At 36.1% G+C, this 16,976-nt stretch overlaps 1 protein-coding gene across 1 annotated transcript; it reads left to right on the top strand.

Moving 5' to 3' along the window:
• The first annotated feature begins 7,180 nt into the window (after nt 1-7,180).
• Nucleotides 7,181-14,797, top strand: LOC113239351 (4-coumarate--CoA ligase 1-like). The gene is made up of 6 exons (XM_026476321.1): nt 7,181-7,331; nt 9,768-9,953; nt 10,250-10,368; nt 11,250-11,411; nt 11,681-11,851; nt 13,431-14,797. The coding sequence occupies exons 1-6, from the start codon at nt 7,181-7,183 to the stop codon at nt 13,719-13,721; spliced, it is 1,080 nt and encodes a 359-aa protein (XP_026332106.1). The 3' UTR covers nt 13,722-14,797.
• Nucleotides 14,798-16,976: the final 2,179 nt, after the last annotated feature.

Raw genomic sequence — 16,976 nt, 5'->3', positions numbered from 1 at the left:
CTATTCTGTAATGAGTCTTGTTTACAAAAGAGATGTTAATCGGGAAATGTCATATCTGTAAACCTATCGATTTTTTTTTTGTTAAATTGAGCCTGAACATTTGGTATGGTCAAAATTGAGCGCTGGTCCTCTTGTTCAATATGTTTCGTATTTGCGTTGTCTTATTTACTATTATTTGTGTTCAGTATGTTTATACGGAATTAATAAACATACAAGAGAAAAAATCTGATAACTATGTACGTATCACTTGTTGTAATATTTTTATTTAAGTAGATTTACAATTGATAATTCGTGGCTTCCAACACTAATAGACGTAATGTATATATGTACACCGCGAAAATTAAATTGTTTATATCACAACATGGAACATGTAGTTCAAGAAATTTATTTTTTCATCATATTTCTAAATTGCATCCATCCATGATAAAGGGGATTACGTGCAACAATTCAGTATGGTGCATTATCATATAGTCTAATTTCGATATGATTTGTAGCCTAGCCTTAGCGAAAGTAAAAGAAGGGCCATATATTTATTAGAAGTAGAAAATGGAAGGAAAAGAAAAGGATATAATAAAAATAATACAATGATATCAAAAGGTGCAAGCAATATAAAACACTCCCTACTAGTATTGAACTATAAAGTTCAGGCACTTCCACCAAGAGGGCTTATATTATATAGTAGAGTTCCTTGTGAAAATGTTCGTCCAGTGAATTACTGCAACTTTACCTATTTCTGCCGCAGTAATGTGCGCATTACTGCGTTCCGGTTTTCAAAGAGCATTGTTGATTTTTGGTTTAGAAGGGTAAGGATACTGGTGAAATTACAGGTACATGGGACTTGTCAACTTATATCTCAGGGTGACGGGCGCAGTGGCAGTGCCCCTCGGATTTCTCTGAACGAACTCTTTCACTGAACTCTCTACTGCTATTAAAAAGTTGACTAACCCATAAACCAATACTAACTAGGTTTAAGTTGTAGCGACGGATAACGTTCCCACGGGCGTAAATGAGTAAAAACCGCTTAACGCATTCCTTCCTCAAGGGTCAAAAACACTCTCTCAATATCACCGGGTTTTTGGTTTTGATTTTCCCATTTCACACAGCACAAACAAAATCATACGCTCAATGAAAATAGGTACTTAGTATTGGATTGTATACCCCATGCAACGCAATAGGCAAAGTGAACATGTCATTGGAACTAAGTTGCGATACGTGAACAGGGAACGCCTGTCACAACCAACACAATCATAGAGATATAGAAAAGTACAATAACAAAAGAAACACTTCCTTATTACATCAATGACTAATGCCATAGATTTTAACATGATTTTAGGGTGACTATAATGTTACACAATGCTCTGTAAAGTGTATTCAATCATAGAAACGAACTTTAATCTACAATTGCTTGCAATTATTGCTTTGATGGAGTAAATGACAGCCCCATCCATATCTTTCTACATTACTTTTGATTGTAGTGACCCTCCCTACCGATCCTTAGGGTATACGAGAAGGGCACTATGACCTGTGCGAACGCACCTGTGCCGGGGCCATCTAAGGTTGAAGGGACCGGAGGATGTCTAGCTCATCCTCTACTAGCTCTCTAGGCTAGTTCCGGAGATGCCGGTGTCGGTGTCTGGCGACAATATCTGGACATAGATAACGACTTAAAGGGCAATTCACGCGCCCCGCACGTCTCTTCGCCATTAAGCCCTCGTCTAAACCCCTACTAAGATGCCCTAGATGCGCGCGGGATGAAAGCCCCGGCCACACACCATCGGGGCAGACGAATGTGTTCGTTCCCTGCAGGTAACCACAAATCTCGGCGAGTCCATACCCAAATTCGGGTCCGCCAGAGACGCCCGTGAAGGCGTATCACTGGCGGAGGGCTAAGCCGTCGCCCGCCGTACCCGCCGGCTCTCCGGAAAGCTTTTTCTCTCAGATCGATAGATAGGGACGTAAAGGAAAAGAAGTAAAGAACAGTGTTACAGTGAAGCACACAGGGCGCTTTCAAATTAGACGCTTAAGAAGGACTGCAGTGGCGCTGCTGTGGCACTGCAGCCGCGCCACTATTAATTTTTATACAATATTTAGAACCGCAGCTGCAGCTCCTTATATCTACAAACAAAAAACCTTGCGTCTTTTGTCAGAATTCAATAGAAATTCAAACTGACCAATCATGATTTTAAAAATTCGAAAGTCAGTTGTAACTCAAGTCACGTAATTTCTCAGTTTGAAAATTTAAAGCCATGTGATTGGTTCGTTTACTATGTACGAACGGCAGAAACGAAGCCAGCAAAATCTTTAACATTTTCAAATATACGTCATTTATTTGTCTTGAACTTTTACATTTCAGGGTCCTTACGAGCTTGTGTACAATAAATATGAAGTCTGTAAAGGTCCTAAGTCAAAAGATACGGGAATCTTACAAGTCAACGTTGAAAAAAATAGCAAAAATGAATATATAGGTCACTTGAATTTGACTATGCAAGAGCAATGCAATCTGATAGAGGTCAGTATGCGGGACTACCGCGGTAGCCTTCTTAGCATCCTTGGCAGAATATATGTGTACCTAGATGTGCATATATCGGTGTACGCAGCTAGAGTTGTAGAAACTGTCAAAGTTCTTTGTTAAAAATATAACTTACGTCAGTTACACAGCGATTAAATTTGCACACTGTAAAAGTGGCTGCGGTATAACTTTGAAATTTGAAATTTGTGTAATATTGAAAATTTCAAACGAATTTATAACTTCCGCCATATTTTAAAATCAACATGAAATTATTGACAACTATTTGCAGATAAAAATAGTTGTCTTCTCATTAAAAAACGACCGGCGGAGTATTCTGTTCAGCTATAGACTGTCTAAGCCATGTGAACATTTCGCTTTCGCTACACCTTTACAACTTTATCTCCACGCTGACAAGAAAAATAACTGCTTCCTTAAAAAGGTACGTAGCTTTATTCAATTCAGTATACAATAAAATAGTGCAACCAAATTTCACACAATTGTTCTACTTATAATTGAAAAAAAAAAATTTTAAAAAATTGGAAAACAGCTGAATTTCGGTCACATCCATTTTACATCCTGTACATATTGTTGAACACTATTTACTGATGAAAATAATATTAATTTTACTTCCACAAATTGGATCGATGTTAAATTTGGCTTACCATGGAAATCCGATGACAATACTATAAACATGGCCACGGTTGATCTGATGCTGCAACCAGGATAGTCAGGAGACTACCCAATTTTTCAACTTACAATAGTACTATCGTATTTGGGTTCATTGCTCATATTTTATTTGCTTTATATTGGTTACGAAAATTGCTTTATAAATGCTTCTTATAGTTCTTATCCAGAGACCATACGTAAATCATAAAAATCTATTGACCATATTTTTTGCATTTATTAACGACTGAACTGAATATAAATTTTAAGACTCATGTCTATTCACTAGTGATAGGTTTTTTACCACGGAATAACTTCTTAGGTCAGTCAAAGTGGTGAAATTACAGGAATATGAGACTTGTCAAACTTGTGTCTCAGGGTGACGAAGGCAGTGGCCGTGCCCCTCAGAACTTTTTGATTTAAACCACTGAGTGGTACTGTAATTGTTATGGACAGACGTGTCAATTACCACCAGGTGCCCTACTTGCTCGTCCCGTCACTTGGTCTTATAAAAAAACCGTGACCATGGAACGTGTAATCGTAAGCAACCCGTGACCATGGAGCGTGTACCCGTGCTGAAAAAAAAGCCATACATTGGTAACAAACCTACAACTAGTGATAATCATTGGACTGAACTAAACATACACATTGACGAAGTTTTTTTTTCAGGAATCATTCGCTTTTACCTTGAACTTCACAGAGTACGTGAAGCTATTCCTTGGAAAATCATTTTTCTACGGACACTATTTATTCAAAGTAATCGTGTTATCGCCAAAGGGAAACATCATGTGTCTAATGTTAGACAATAATTTTAACAAAGTTACGTAAAATAATAAACATTTGTCATTGACTGTAATCCTTTTTAAGCAACGGGATATTCATAGAAACCTGTTTTGATTGCAAACACACGTTTGTACACCACGGAAAAATAAAAACAATGGAAGTGCCTTAAGCCTCGATAACTATCGGAACCGCTGTCGCCAAAACATGCACAAACATAAACATAAACACAAACATAAACACCATGAAATCTTGATAATGATTGGTCGTAGTTTCAAATTTAAAAAAAGATGTAACAAATTCTAGATTGTTAGTATAATTTAAACTTTACCCAGTAGCTATATCGTTGAAATTTGAATACCTTTATTGCAAGTTACGACGTTTTGATATTTATATTGAAATTTTATACAACGTGCTGCCGTCTTGCGAGCAGTAGCTAGACTACGACGAACGATTAACATATGAACAAATAGAAAGTAGTATCTTCTCTACAACAGATGTCTTCTTTAAGGTAATGCGTACACACGTGCGTAATGAATTTTATTACGCTTGATTAGGTTTAAAAATAATGATTTTATATTTGAATGCTATTGTCATGCACAAAAATAATTAAATATTTTTTTTATAAATATTCGCCGTTCAAATTAGCCGCTGTTAGAAGCGCTGCAACCGCGCGGCGGCGGCAGCGATTAACTCTGCCCAAATGGCAGAAATCTGCCACAAATGGTCACACTGTTCTCAATCTTAAAGTGACATTGACATTGGCAAGAGGTCTCTTGTCAAAACGTTCCTTTGCAAACATTCGTATCTCTCATTTAAATATTATCAAAACATTTTTCGCAAATTGTATTTTATTTTTTACTTTATATCATTACTGTTTAATTGATTATTTGATTAGGTATTTTATAGCCTTAATGTTTTATGTGTGTACTATAAAATAACCAATACTATAGGTAAGTAACCATTCAATCATGCTTAAAATGAAACATATATACAGGAACGTTACCTAATCTATGGTCGAACTGAATCAATTGCGTGGTTTACTTGCATATATTCTAAAATACATTATCTTGCAATTTCATTATTCCCGACTTCTAAAAATATACAAAAATATATTAATAACTAGGCATAAACTAAAACGTAAAATTATACTAACAAAGCCCAAGAACGGAACTTCGTTGATTTTGGGTTTTTTTTATCCAGTCAATTGGAATAACTGGCAGAACTGCTATCCCATATTTACATTCTCTATACTTGCTTCAATTCACTTTTCATCCATCGTGGTTAATTTGCAAAGTTAATATGTACACCTCGCCAACCGTAACTGCAACCGAACTGCCGCCACTCGGCCGCTGCGCGGTTGCAGTGCTTTTAGAAATTGTATTAAAAGTGACAGTCGCGCGGCCACCGCGCGGCTGCAGCGCTGCAGCAGCGCGTGTCTAACTGCGGCTAATTTGAACGCACCCTAAGTCTCATTTAAAATAAATAGTAGAAAAAGAATTTTATGTGGGCTATAGACGCGCCACTGCAGCGCCTCTGCAAGAATTTAATCTGAAGGTGCCAACACGAATTCGACGAAACGATAGCACCCTATAGCGGTTAATAAAGCACCATCACGCGAGATGATTACTATTATCTAACCAACTGTTGGTTTGGAACGCCTGATTATTACAAGTCGGGCGTTCAGCGGTCACCACATAAATTATACTGAAAATAGGAAACAAAAACCACCGACAATACCACCAGGGCAGTAAGGCAATGAACACAAAATCCACATTTTCCACTAGAAAATACACCTCACATTATTCACTCTAGGAAAGGCAATAAATGACCATTTACCTAACAAAGTGCACTCAAAGTGGAATAGTAAATCATTTGTATTGCTTTAATTCGATGCACCTGCGTCCCGCTAGTATTTAGTACTATGGTGATTCTTTTAGCTAGGGACAGGCAAATATCATCGGTGTTTTGTAGAAAGCGTGTAAGCGACATTTCGCAGATTTTTCGAGGAACATGTCTCAGTGGTAAAAGGTTTCAAGGACTGTTTGAAAATATTAACTTCCTATTTTAAAATTCAATTTTAGTTTTAAGTAACTTTAAGTTACGAACCTTCTTCGACGTGAAGGGTTCATCACGATAATTTCCGTTATTGAAAAGCTCATGGAAATTTTAAATTAAAGTTCGCACATAAATTCGGACTCGATTTACAGAAAATAATATAAAACAAATAATAAAAAAAATAAAAAGGATTCAATTATTATGTTATTAAGGTACCAAAAATACTAGTTATGCATTGTGGTAGCCCGCACTCCATACAAATTAGAGCTTAGGCATCACAAGCGAGGTTCATACTTGTAAGCAGCCGACGCTGCACAATGCGCTAAAGTGCATAACAACTCCAAGAATAGATAAGGCCTTAGCTTTAGAAATTATATTTTGTAATTCATTATTAAATATCCAGCCTCCAAATCGGTCGGATGTCCTACATAATTTTAGTTTTATTTTTTTTTAATGTTCAATCGCTCCCGAAAACTTGACTGGCGCAGCCGGTAGGATTACCATGGTGGCTGTCGTCTCACGCCCGCGTAAACTCAAAAAGTGATTTTTATCCAAAAGTAGTTTCTTGGCCGTAAAAACTGTTTCGTGAGTATCAAACTCTACACACGAACTATGAACGTATGGTGAACGGACTGAGCAGTGCAGCTAAGCTCAATTATTATGTTATTAAGGTACCAAAAAAAATACACAACAAATACAATAATCTCAGTACACAGTTTGTAATTACTGTTTGTAATTAGGCAGTACTATTGTGAGTAGATAAACCCAAATAATAGATTTGACTACTGTGCAATTTTCTTCTTTAAGACGAAGACGTTACGTCGTATTTTGCAATTATTTATTACTTGGATTGAAGACTTCACAATCTGTAAACGTGTTCTGACAATTAGATTTCGTCGTGACATTTCCTTGTATCATTTTAAAGCGTGTAATAATTTATTATTGTTAAATACATCGAACAAACACAAAGGAAAATTTCTTCGATGCGACTGTACCGAACCGATCCGGGTCTGTTACCTGGCTACAAAATATATGAATATCATGATAGTAAAAAAACATCATAATATTCAACAAAAACAAAATCTTATCGTGTCTATGACATACACTATGATAAAAATAAAATATCGTCTAATAATTTGTTATAATGAACATCATCGTCATCATCAAAAGATGTCCGCCGCTGGACCTCCCCCAAAGATCGATCATGTGCTGCTTGCATCGAGCGTATTCCCCAAACCTTTACCAGGTCTTCGTCATGCGTCTTCCGGTATGCAGTCACCACTCGAGAACTCTTCGGCCCCATCGGTCATCTGTTCTGCGAGTAATGTATCCCGCCCACAGGCACTTAAGTATTGCAATTCCTTAGGCTATAATTAGTATATTGAGTATCGTCTCCGCAGCGCCATCAGTCTATGCGATTTTCGAAAAGAAAATTTAATTACAACGCCATCTAGTAGCTGTACACTATAATAGTTGAAAACGTCAAGAAGTAAGCTTGGGTAAGTTCGATACAGAGACAGCTAGAAGGGGGAGAAGTGTGAGCACACCACTTGGTGAAGGTGATCATTAGGCAGGCTAGAACGGGCGCCGCTTTTAGTGATGAATGAGTTGAAGTTTCTCCAACTCAACTCCAACGGAAAAAGGCCCTCGGCCGAGGGCCAGCGCTATCGGCACCGCGGAAGAGTGCCAAAGCATTCCCGTAGTCCCGGCGCACTTACGGAACATCGTTGGGTTTTAGTCGGTAGGAGTCCGACATAATCCCTCTGTTGCCCGCACCAACGAAATATTTCCCCACGCATAAAAAAGTTCCCGCGTTTTCGATTAAAATCCATTTTAGATTCGTCTTTTGTACTGTCGAACTCATTACTTATAATTTAAATTAATTATAATTATTTCACCGCCGGCTCAACGAATTGATAACGAAAAATAAATGGGTCAATTAATCATGTAATTCCTGACAGATCAGTGACAAAGGTGTTTTCCTTAACGTCTCCCTTATGGCCATACTCCGACCAGTATATAAAAATTAAAAAATAACGTAAGATCATACTTACTTACATGCACCAAATTAATATACATATATCAAGTACGTAATAAGCGAATATGACTTAAAATCATATTCACAGCCGCGAAGTTAGGGAGCGTCCCCATTATATCGTGACGTCAGAGTCGTGCAGTTTAAACTGTCATGGCTTGTATATTTAAATGAAGTTGTTCACACATAAAGCAACAGGATTAACTGTCATTCACGTCTTTTTTGACGTTACGACAAACTGTAGTGACAATGGGAAGATCTAGAACGATAGTCGTCTGGCAATAAATAAAACGTCACGATAATCTCAGCTTCAAACGTGTCTGTCGTGCAAATGACAAGGCGGCTGCCGTGAACCGATGAATTGTCGTCACAATTTAGTGGGAACAGCTAGACACGACAGTCGTTCAACGATTAAATAAACGTCCCCGACTGTCACGACAGATAGTCGGAATATGGAAACAGGCTAGACGCGACAGTCGTTCAACGATTTTATTTATCGTTTACAACATAATGTGAACGCGTCCTTACTCATTTACAAAGACGCTTATCACTGTACAGATTATATTTAGCTTCAGACCGCATGGCTAAACATTACATCATACACTGTTATAATTAACTGAAACCTGCTGCGTCGCAAAACACAACTTTCGGCCTAACATTAACCACATGGCGGGTGGTAAAGAAGAGAAATGAAGGTTGCAAAGAGTTAAACATTATAGAAATGACATACGTAATGTCTAACGAAACAGAATCATTTCAATTTTCATAAATTTTTCTACATCATATTTACAGTGTAGAACCATTTCCAGCAGTGGGTGCTAGTGAAATTACATGACACTTTTTAACTTATATCTTAACAACTACAACAACTACATGGATTTTTTTAATGAAATCAAGTGACGATACGAACAAGGCTGGTAGTAAGCCAGATGCCTAAACATGACAATTGGCAGTGCCACGTGGCGCTTTAAATCGCAAAGATCTACTTGGCACTGCTATATCGCCCGTCACCCTTCCATGTGCCTGTAATATGACAAGCACCCTTATCCTTCGAAACCGGAACGCAGGAATGCTCACATTACTGCTAGACGGGAGAACTAGGTAAGATTACGAACTCGTTCACAAGGAGCTCTACTGCTTTCTACACTAATATATAATTATAATATATACAATACAGACTATAAACATCAAACTAACTTGAGGGCATTTCAAGTAAAAATTGGGAGTTGTCGAGTAAAAATTAGGAATTCAATTCAGGGTCTATAGCGCAGTGTTCAAAATGCTTAAACTGAAATTGCCACCAAGAAACATCCCAAGTCTTTTGTTGAATTCCTCTTTGACAACGATGAAAATCACTGAAATATGAGCTCCCACTGAACGCAATAAACGTACAGTATTACACATTAAATGTATTTACAATTACAATGGCGTAAGTTATATTCCTATAACTTTATTGTTTTCTGAAATTTCCCGGAAATAATTTTATTCGAACATTTTTTACAATAGACACCCGACTCGAATCACAAAAAATCAGTTGTCCTTTGCATTTTGGTCGACTATTACTAGATATGAATGAGCAAAATGTAAAAGTGGGTTGTAGTAATGGATAGTATCAAATAAATGGCACCAATGAATTTATACGTATATATAAGTAAATAAAGATATGCCGGTTGTGTTGCTCAAGTATAAGCGTTATCTTAGCTATGTTAATTTTTGTTTCAGATTCTCATCAAGACTCAGTAGTGGGAATTTTACCTTTCTACCACATTTATGGATTAGTCATAGTATTACTGCACAAGTTGTCGGTTGGTTGCAAAGTAGTAACTTTGCCAAAATTTCAACCAAACACTTTCTTGAATACGCTGCAAAATCACAAAGTTTCTTTGTTGTACGCTGCTCCACCTATTGGTATGGCAGTTTCCATTAATATTTTTCATATTTTTTATTTTAAATAATTTACTATTAACGGACAGTCTAGCAAAACTAAAGTCTAACCAACCTTGATTTTTTTATTATTTTTCTTTCACATTTCTTATTTCATATTATAATTTATGACTACACTTACGGTAAAACCGATTTGAGACAACCGTTTTGGTAACATATAACAAGCATCTCGATTAAATAACAGTGCAAAATATTTACGAACTCCATCAGGAAGAGGATACAGTCACTGTACCTCTAAGAGGAATTCTCTTTTCTTTTAGTTTTATTTCTGGTATCTCATCCAGAAGTAAGGGCGGAACATTTAGCACCACTTGAAAAGATCATGAGCGGAGCCGCACCCTTGCCTAATCAAGATATTGTCAATATTTTACATAAAAAGGTATTGTAAATGTATTCGCATATTTCTGTTATCTTTTATCAATATTACCTACAAAATAATCCACTACACATTGTGCAATCACGCTTACCTTAAACGCAAAATTATTATTGAGCAAAACTGTACATTCAACAATATGATTGCTATATAAGAACGATTCAAACTATAAGATCCAGACTTTGTAACTGAGCATAATCTAAATTATTACGTAACTAGTGCGTAATTAAATATGAAACTACTTTTTCGGATCTAAAACGCGTTTGTTTTTTCAAACAAACAAGCCGATTTCAATTAAGATTGACAAACTCCAGGCCCTTGCAAAAGAAATCCGTTTTCTACCTAAGATACTTCAAGAGATCATCGAATTTGAAAAACATCCTAATTTCATCAGGGTACCATTCATTAACATGTTTTATTTTATTTCTAATTCCCATTTAATTAATAAATTTAATTTACTAATAAATATATTAAAATAAAATATTTGCAAATTGTATGTAGCATAAATTGGAATGTTCTTTGATAAATTAAAAATAAGGTTTATAAATGAATAACTTTTGTTGAAAATAGTTTAGCAGGTTTGCATTAATATTATACATAACTTGTTGGTGACTTTACCATCTCAGTCAAAAATGATCATGGAACCTGTTAAAATCCCGAATCGTTAGTTACATTTAAAATAACAAATATAATTAAATACATGATTTAAATCCGAAAAAATTGCTTAATTTCCAATGCGTGCCAATCGCGACAACTTTTCTACGTATATTTATCAAAAAAATTAAATTATTACACCTTTATAAATGTTAAATTAAAATATAGACCAAGATCTACTAACGTTTTGTCATAAAAAGTTTCATAATGAAAAACCTTGTCTAAAATTTTAGCCTTCATTGTGCGTGATCAAATTATATGGCCTAACAGAAACGGGACCACTGGCAACAACAATGCGTCCTGGCACCACAAATTACACTACTTCAGGCCTTGCTGTACCCAACACTGAGCTGAAGATTGTTGATTCTGATTACAAGACTTTAGGACCAAATGAGGTAAAAGATGTAACAGCTTTATGAATGGAATTAAAACATAATTTACGGCAGAGAATGAATGAGATGGAGAAACATTAAATGTGCAAATAATTTTAAGGCATTAGTGGACTTTCTAGGCCATTTGTACCAATAATAACAATTTAACTCGTATAGACATAACTAACACTTCTCATCAATGATCTCGTTAATATCCATAAAAGTCGAGAAGCAATATAAAATTAAGCTATTTTAGGCAAATAAAGTATTAAGTCTGATTTTACTATTTTCAGGTAGGCGAACTTCTCATAAGAGGCCCTCAAATAATGAAAGGGTACAGAAACAACCTTGAAGCTACTAAAAATAGTATAACTGAAGATGGATGGTTCAAGTCGGGGGATTTAGGATTTCTCGATGAAGGTGGCTCAGTTACTATTTCTGACAGACTTAAGGAACTTATTAAGGTATGTTAATTTTATGATTTTGGAAGTTATTTTAATAAATATAATTAAAAATAAATAAAATTGAGAAAAAAGAATATTGCTTGCTAAACCAAAATATGTCAAAAATTATGTCAATAGAAAAAGTCTTCAGTGTAAAATTCTGTTTTCGTAAAATAGATTCACAAGACATGAAGACGTAGATTTTTTAAATGTTAATAAGAAATCGGAATGTCAACGTCGGAGTAACAAGTTACTCATAATATATTGATTCCTTTACATCGACGACTCAACATTTAGTATGAGACAGCTGAATTTTTTTTTTCCCAGAAGGATACCTATCACAAGCTAGAAACATGATTTACAGAATTTTGTTTCTCCGAAAACCTTTAGATTTTTATGGAATAGATTTTGTTTCATTTGTCCGCCTCTAAGGGTGGCTGTTCACGCATGAAGATTCATTTTTATAAATAGCGCCTAAATTTTAGTATAACGAGCAATTATTTTTATAATTGATTTTGCTATTCTTTAAATCAAGGCGTTTTTCTCTCTCAAGATACTTTGGGTAGTGAGGATCGATTTTTATTATCTCCTGTGTCTAGTTCCGCATAGTGGCGAACTAGGGGATGAATCCGGGTTTGCACAATTTCCGATAACCAATTTCAATAAAACTTGGCAAATAGATGTAATTCCACGTACTTTTGAGGTCGGTTTTTTTAGTACTCTGTACTGAGATTATTTATATCTCTGACAGCCCGCTATCTCTTATCTATATCCTAAAGTGCCGGCTATCGAGTTATTCTATAATTTATAAATATGCACTCCTTGTAAAAAAAAATGTCCACACAATCAAAAACAAAAACAATATGGCAGGCAGGAGTTACATTAAATATAAAAATTTAAACCGCTTTTTATAAGGCTTAACGTGAGCTATAAAGCTTAATGGTTGGCTAATGTGTACGTTATTCATATAAAATACACAAATATTCAATGATACCAGTTGTTAAAACAAATACGGCTCTGGCAGTCGCCGGCCGCTGCCGCGACACACTCGCTTCGCTCGATCGGCTCGTGCGGGTTTTTCATATACTAACCTAACCTAAAGCCACACCATAACATTGTGTTATATACCATGTATATACAGACATGGGTAAGACGAAAATTACGTAAGTGGACTTGCTGTGCACCTGCAAAGTACAGTCCAGAATTTTGGAGCTGTACGGTAAAATTGCATAGTGGTACAATTTTACCTTGTATGGCGCTACAATGTTATCTACGAATTTTCAGCCATCTAAATTATATGGAAAACAAACAGTATAACAAACATGATTAGACCAAACAAACTTCTGCCCAAAAAATACGTATGTGTAATAATTATTCTAATAATAGGTTTTCAGACAAACGATACTTCTGCTGAAAGACATTGTGTTGCAAATTTATACCAAAACTGTCATCGCACTAATGAAAAAAAGTTGAACCGTTTTCGGAGTAATGAAATTCTGAAAAAAGAAATTCGAGTATGTGATAGGGATATTTTTCATTTTAGCTATTGTAAGATAAGATAAACACAAATTGCAAAAAATAACAAAACATATTATTACAGGTAAAAGGCTTTCAAGTACCACCGGCAGAATTAGAAAGTGTACTTAAAGAGCATCCTAGCGTTCTAGATGCGGGTGTCGTTGGTATACCAGATCCTAAAACTGGTGAAGCACCAAAAGCCTTCGTGGTTTTAAGACAGGGGCATAAAATTAGTGATGAAGAGTTGAAGAAATATGTGGCCGGTAGAGTAGCTGAGTTTAAAAGAATTAAAAACATTGTATTTCTGGACAGTTTGCCGAAAAATCCTTCGGGGAAACTGCTGAGACGAATTTTGAGGGAACAGTTTTGTTAAAAATTACAAAACATCTTATTCATAGATTACACATTAGAATTGAAACTATTTTTTCTGATCTAAATCGTGTATGTTATTTTTCAAACAAACCAACTTGTCGTGGGTCCACATTTATGACATTTCGACTCACCGAGACTCCGTGATAGGCTTAGAGAATAGGAAGTGAAATGTCACGGATACTTGTTACGTAAATGTGGACGGGCTGTGACAATGTAACATTTCAACGCACCGAGACTCCGTGACGTCTCACGATACTTGCTACGCTACATTTAGCGTTATCACATTTTACAGTGGATTTAACGTTAACTTTCTGTCTGCTTTGACATTATGCAGGTTGCATACATTTATTTTTCACCCACTCCGCGGCGAATGAGTATCGACTGGATGCTGGATGGAGTCGATCCGTACTGTGGCAGTAAATTGTGGCGTGTTTGTCACGTGTGGCAAAGACAAAAGTGTGGCCGGTTGATATAACCAAACAAGAACAGAAAATCCTTTGAAAAAAACCGGTTTCGAAGCATGACAGTACAAAATCACACTTGCTACAATGTTACGCAGCCAAATATACGTGCCGTCTCAAAGGCCCGAGGTCGTGGATCGCTGTGGAATATTTGATCGTGTCGCGTACAAAAACTGTCCACACCTTGTGTTTTTGTCACGCGTACGTGTTACAGGAACAATGTCCGATGCGTTGAAATGTTACAAATATGGACCACCTTTACAATTCCCACGGTCATGTTGGAAACGTTGATTTGTTTGAAAAAACGAATGTACACGATAAAGATCAGAAAAAGTAGTTTCATTTTCTATACATACACAACATTTTATCTCTTGTACTTTTACACATGTAATTTGATGGATAAGATTTAATTAGCTTGTACGATCATAATAATTATACTGTAATAGTAAAAACAAGTACAAAATAAAGAGATACAAGATTATCCAAAATGTACTGTTAAGTTAAACGAAACACGTTGTTATCATAAATCAAGTGTGTCTGTATAAACCTCGATACGAACATTTCGAACTTAGAACTGTAGAACGTGATCTATCTTTTGTAGATTTATCAATTTCGTAACGGGAGTTGCAGTAATATTATTTCATATAATTATAAAACTCACAGCTTCAATACCTTAATCTACTAAAATCATTCATTGCCTAAGTAAAAGACGTACAGAATATTTTTCAATTTCGTAAAATGCAGCGCATAGAACTGCAGCTACAATCTGCTGAAAGTATTTTTATTATGTTGTGAAATATTTTTACTATACAAGTGAAATAGGTAAATAGGAAATTTTTAAAAGGATACATTCATGGACAACCCTTTTGTTTGGTTTGGTATAAGGAGCACTGAATGTGATTGAAAGGAACATAGTGCATCACATCGCAATATTCCACGATATGGCGATGACATTGAAATTGTGGCAGATTCTAGTAATCTGACATCGCTTCACTGTTTGATGACCTTAGTAGCTCAACGGTTTGGACTGTAGGCACTGCATGAGGAGGTGCCGGATTCGACTCCCACCAAATTGGTCAGTTTGAGAAATGAACTTTTCTAAATTGGTTTCGGTGTTCTGGGTAGTACGCCGGAGTGAATTCTATTTGCTCTGATACGCATAGTACAGGGAATTCCCTAATTTGAGACAATTGGTTTGGTTGGTTGTCAAGCTGTCACATGTCGCCCGTACGAATCTTTTGCGCTGCAAAAAATAGGTGAAAAATGGTTTGGAAGTTTTCAACAAATATCACTTCGTATCCTTCACTAACAATAAGGTTCTCATTTTACATCGAATTGTTCACGTTAACTACAGGAATATGGAACGTGGTGGCATATAAACCAAGTCTCGAGTTCCTGGAAGCATCTTTAGCGCAGATTGCGAAACTTCACTACTTAAAGACATACGTGACTAAGATGCGTACAGAGCTAATGAGTTGATGGCCATGAACCTACAATTGTGAAGTAGGTAATATCAGTGCATGGTAAAATAAACTTTAGGACGAACTTCCTGGTAGTCACAGATTACTGCTTGTGCCAAACACGGGTACTAGGCAAATGGCTTGGAATGGAGGCAAAAAGCTCGTGTAAAGCTATGCACACGGTGTAATTTTTACGTACAGGTAATGCGCCGTATAAAGATGATTTATTTAATGAACTTGAAAATCTTAACCCGACTGATCGTAAGTCTGTGACTTAGCAAATTATGTTGTTATAGTTGAAGATATATTATTTGCACCGATGAATGTTATCTCTTGGAAGGGCTCATAATTTCAATTACACTAGGATAATAAAACCATTAACACTTCTTTTATTTAAAGCGTACACGGATTTAACGATGTTGGTCCATCGTACCAGTCATGGGTGCGGCAAATGCTTTTTCTGAATTATTTATTTATTTATTTGATCTTTATTGTACAGTATGCTGAAGTGCAAATGGCGGACTTAATGCCCTAAGGCATTCTCTACCAGTCAATCATTGGGCCAAAAAGAAAAAAACACAATACGTTGCTGCTACGCTTAAACCAGAAGAACAATATACTTGAAAGCTAATTGTCCACGACTGTGGATGACGCGACAATATCTGTAATTCCGACACGAATCCCTAGCACGTGCCGCTATGCCGCTTTCACCAACCCGTGCCTATACGCAGGACACCTATTATTCACAAAGTTATTCACGAAAAACTGTAACATCGAAAGTAAAAATTCTCTAATTCTAGATTTCTATATATTGCCGTCCCTTTCTAATATTTTTACTATCCTTTTCTAATTATTTTAGAACTTACCATCACACGATGTTCGTTTACATTTTGCGGACTCTGATTAGTCGATTAATATATATATATATAGCCTTATATTCCAAATTATGTAAGAAAGAGCGGGCAATAGTTTTCTCGCTTGTTTCATTGATAAACTTTATACTAAGTGAGATAGCACGATTTGATACACTCTTATTCTATGAGAGTCTTTTGCTCATTTCACTTTGAACACTCCACATGCACTAGACACTTCACTTGACAGGTTACGTCGCGAACACTAATCGTTAATTTGTAATAAATAAACTTACATACATTTGTAAGTCAATGTACATAGTATAATAATAAATAATATATGTACCCAAAATCAACATTATACAGAGTCTTGATTTTGACAATTGTCAAACTGATGCTCAAACTTGCGCAACGTGCGCTTGAAAGATAATTTGGTCGAGTTTGTCTTACATTGAGCGAGAGCGCGTTCCAAAGACAGATTGCA

Source organism: Hyposmocoma kahamanoa, unplaced genomic scaffold, assembly GCF_003589595.1.
Source record: "Hyposmocoma kahamanoa isolate Upper Pololo Valley unplaced genomic scaffold, ASM358959v1 114, whole genome shotgun sequence".
Classification (NCBI taxonomy): Eukaryota; Metazoa; Arthropoda; class Insecta; order Lepidoptera; family Cosmopterigidae; genus Hyposmocoma; species Hyposmocoma kahamanoa.
Note: the sequence above shows the minus strand (reverse complement) of the source record. Positions and strands in the feature narration are given on the sequence as shown.

What these genes read in the sequence shown, in the direction of transcription:
- LOC113239351 (XM_026476321.1), top strand. Translation starts at nt 7,181, where the DNA reads ATGTCCGCCGCTGGACCTCCCCCAAAGATCGATCATGTGCTGCTTGCA. An exon ending in GTACGCTGCTCCACCTATTG is followed by an intron (nt 9,954 to 10,249) that starts GTATGGCAGTTT and finishes CTTTTCTTTTAG; the next exon opens with TTTTATTTCTGGTATCTCAT. An exon ending in GACTTAAGGAACTTATTAAG is followed by an intron (nt 11,852 to 13,430) that starts GTATGTTAATTT and finishes ATATTATTACAG; the next exon opens with GTAAAAGGCTTTCAAGTACC.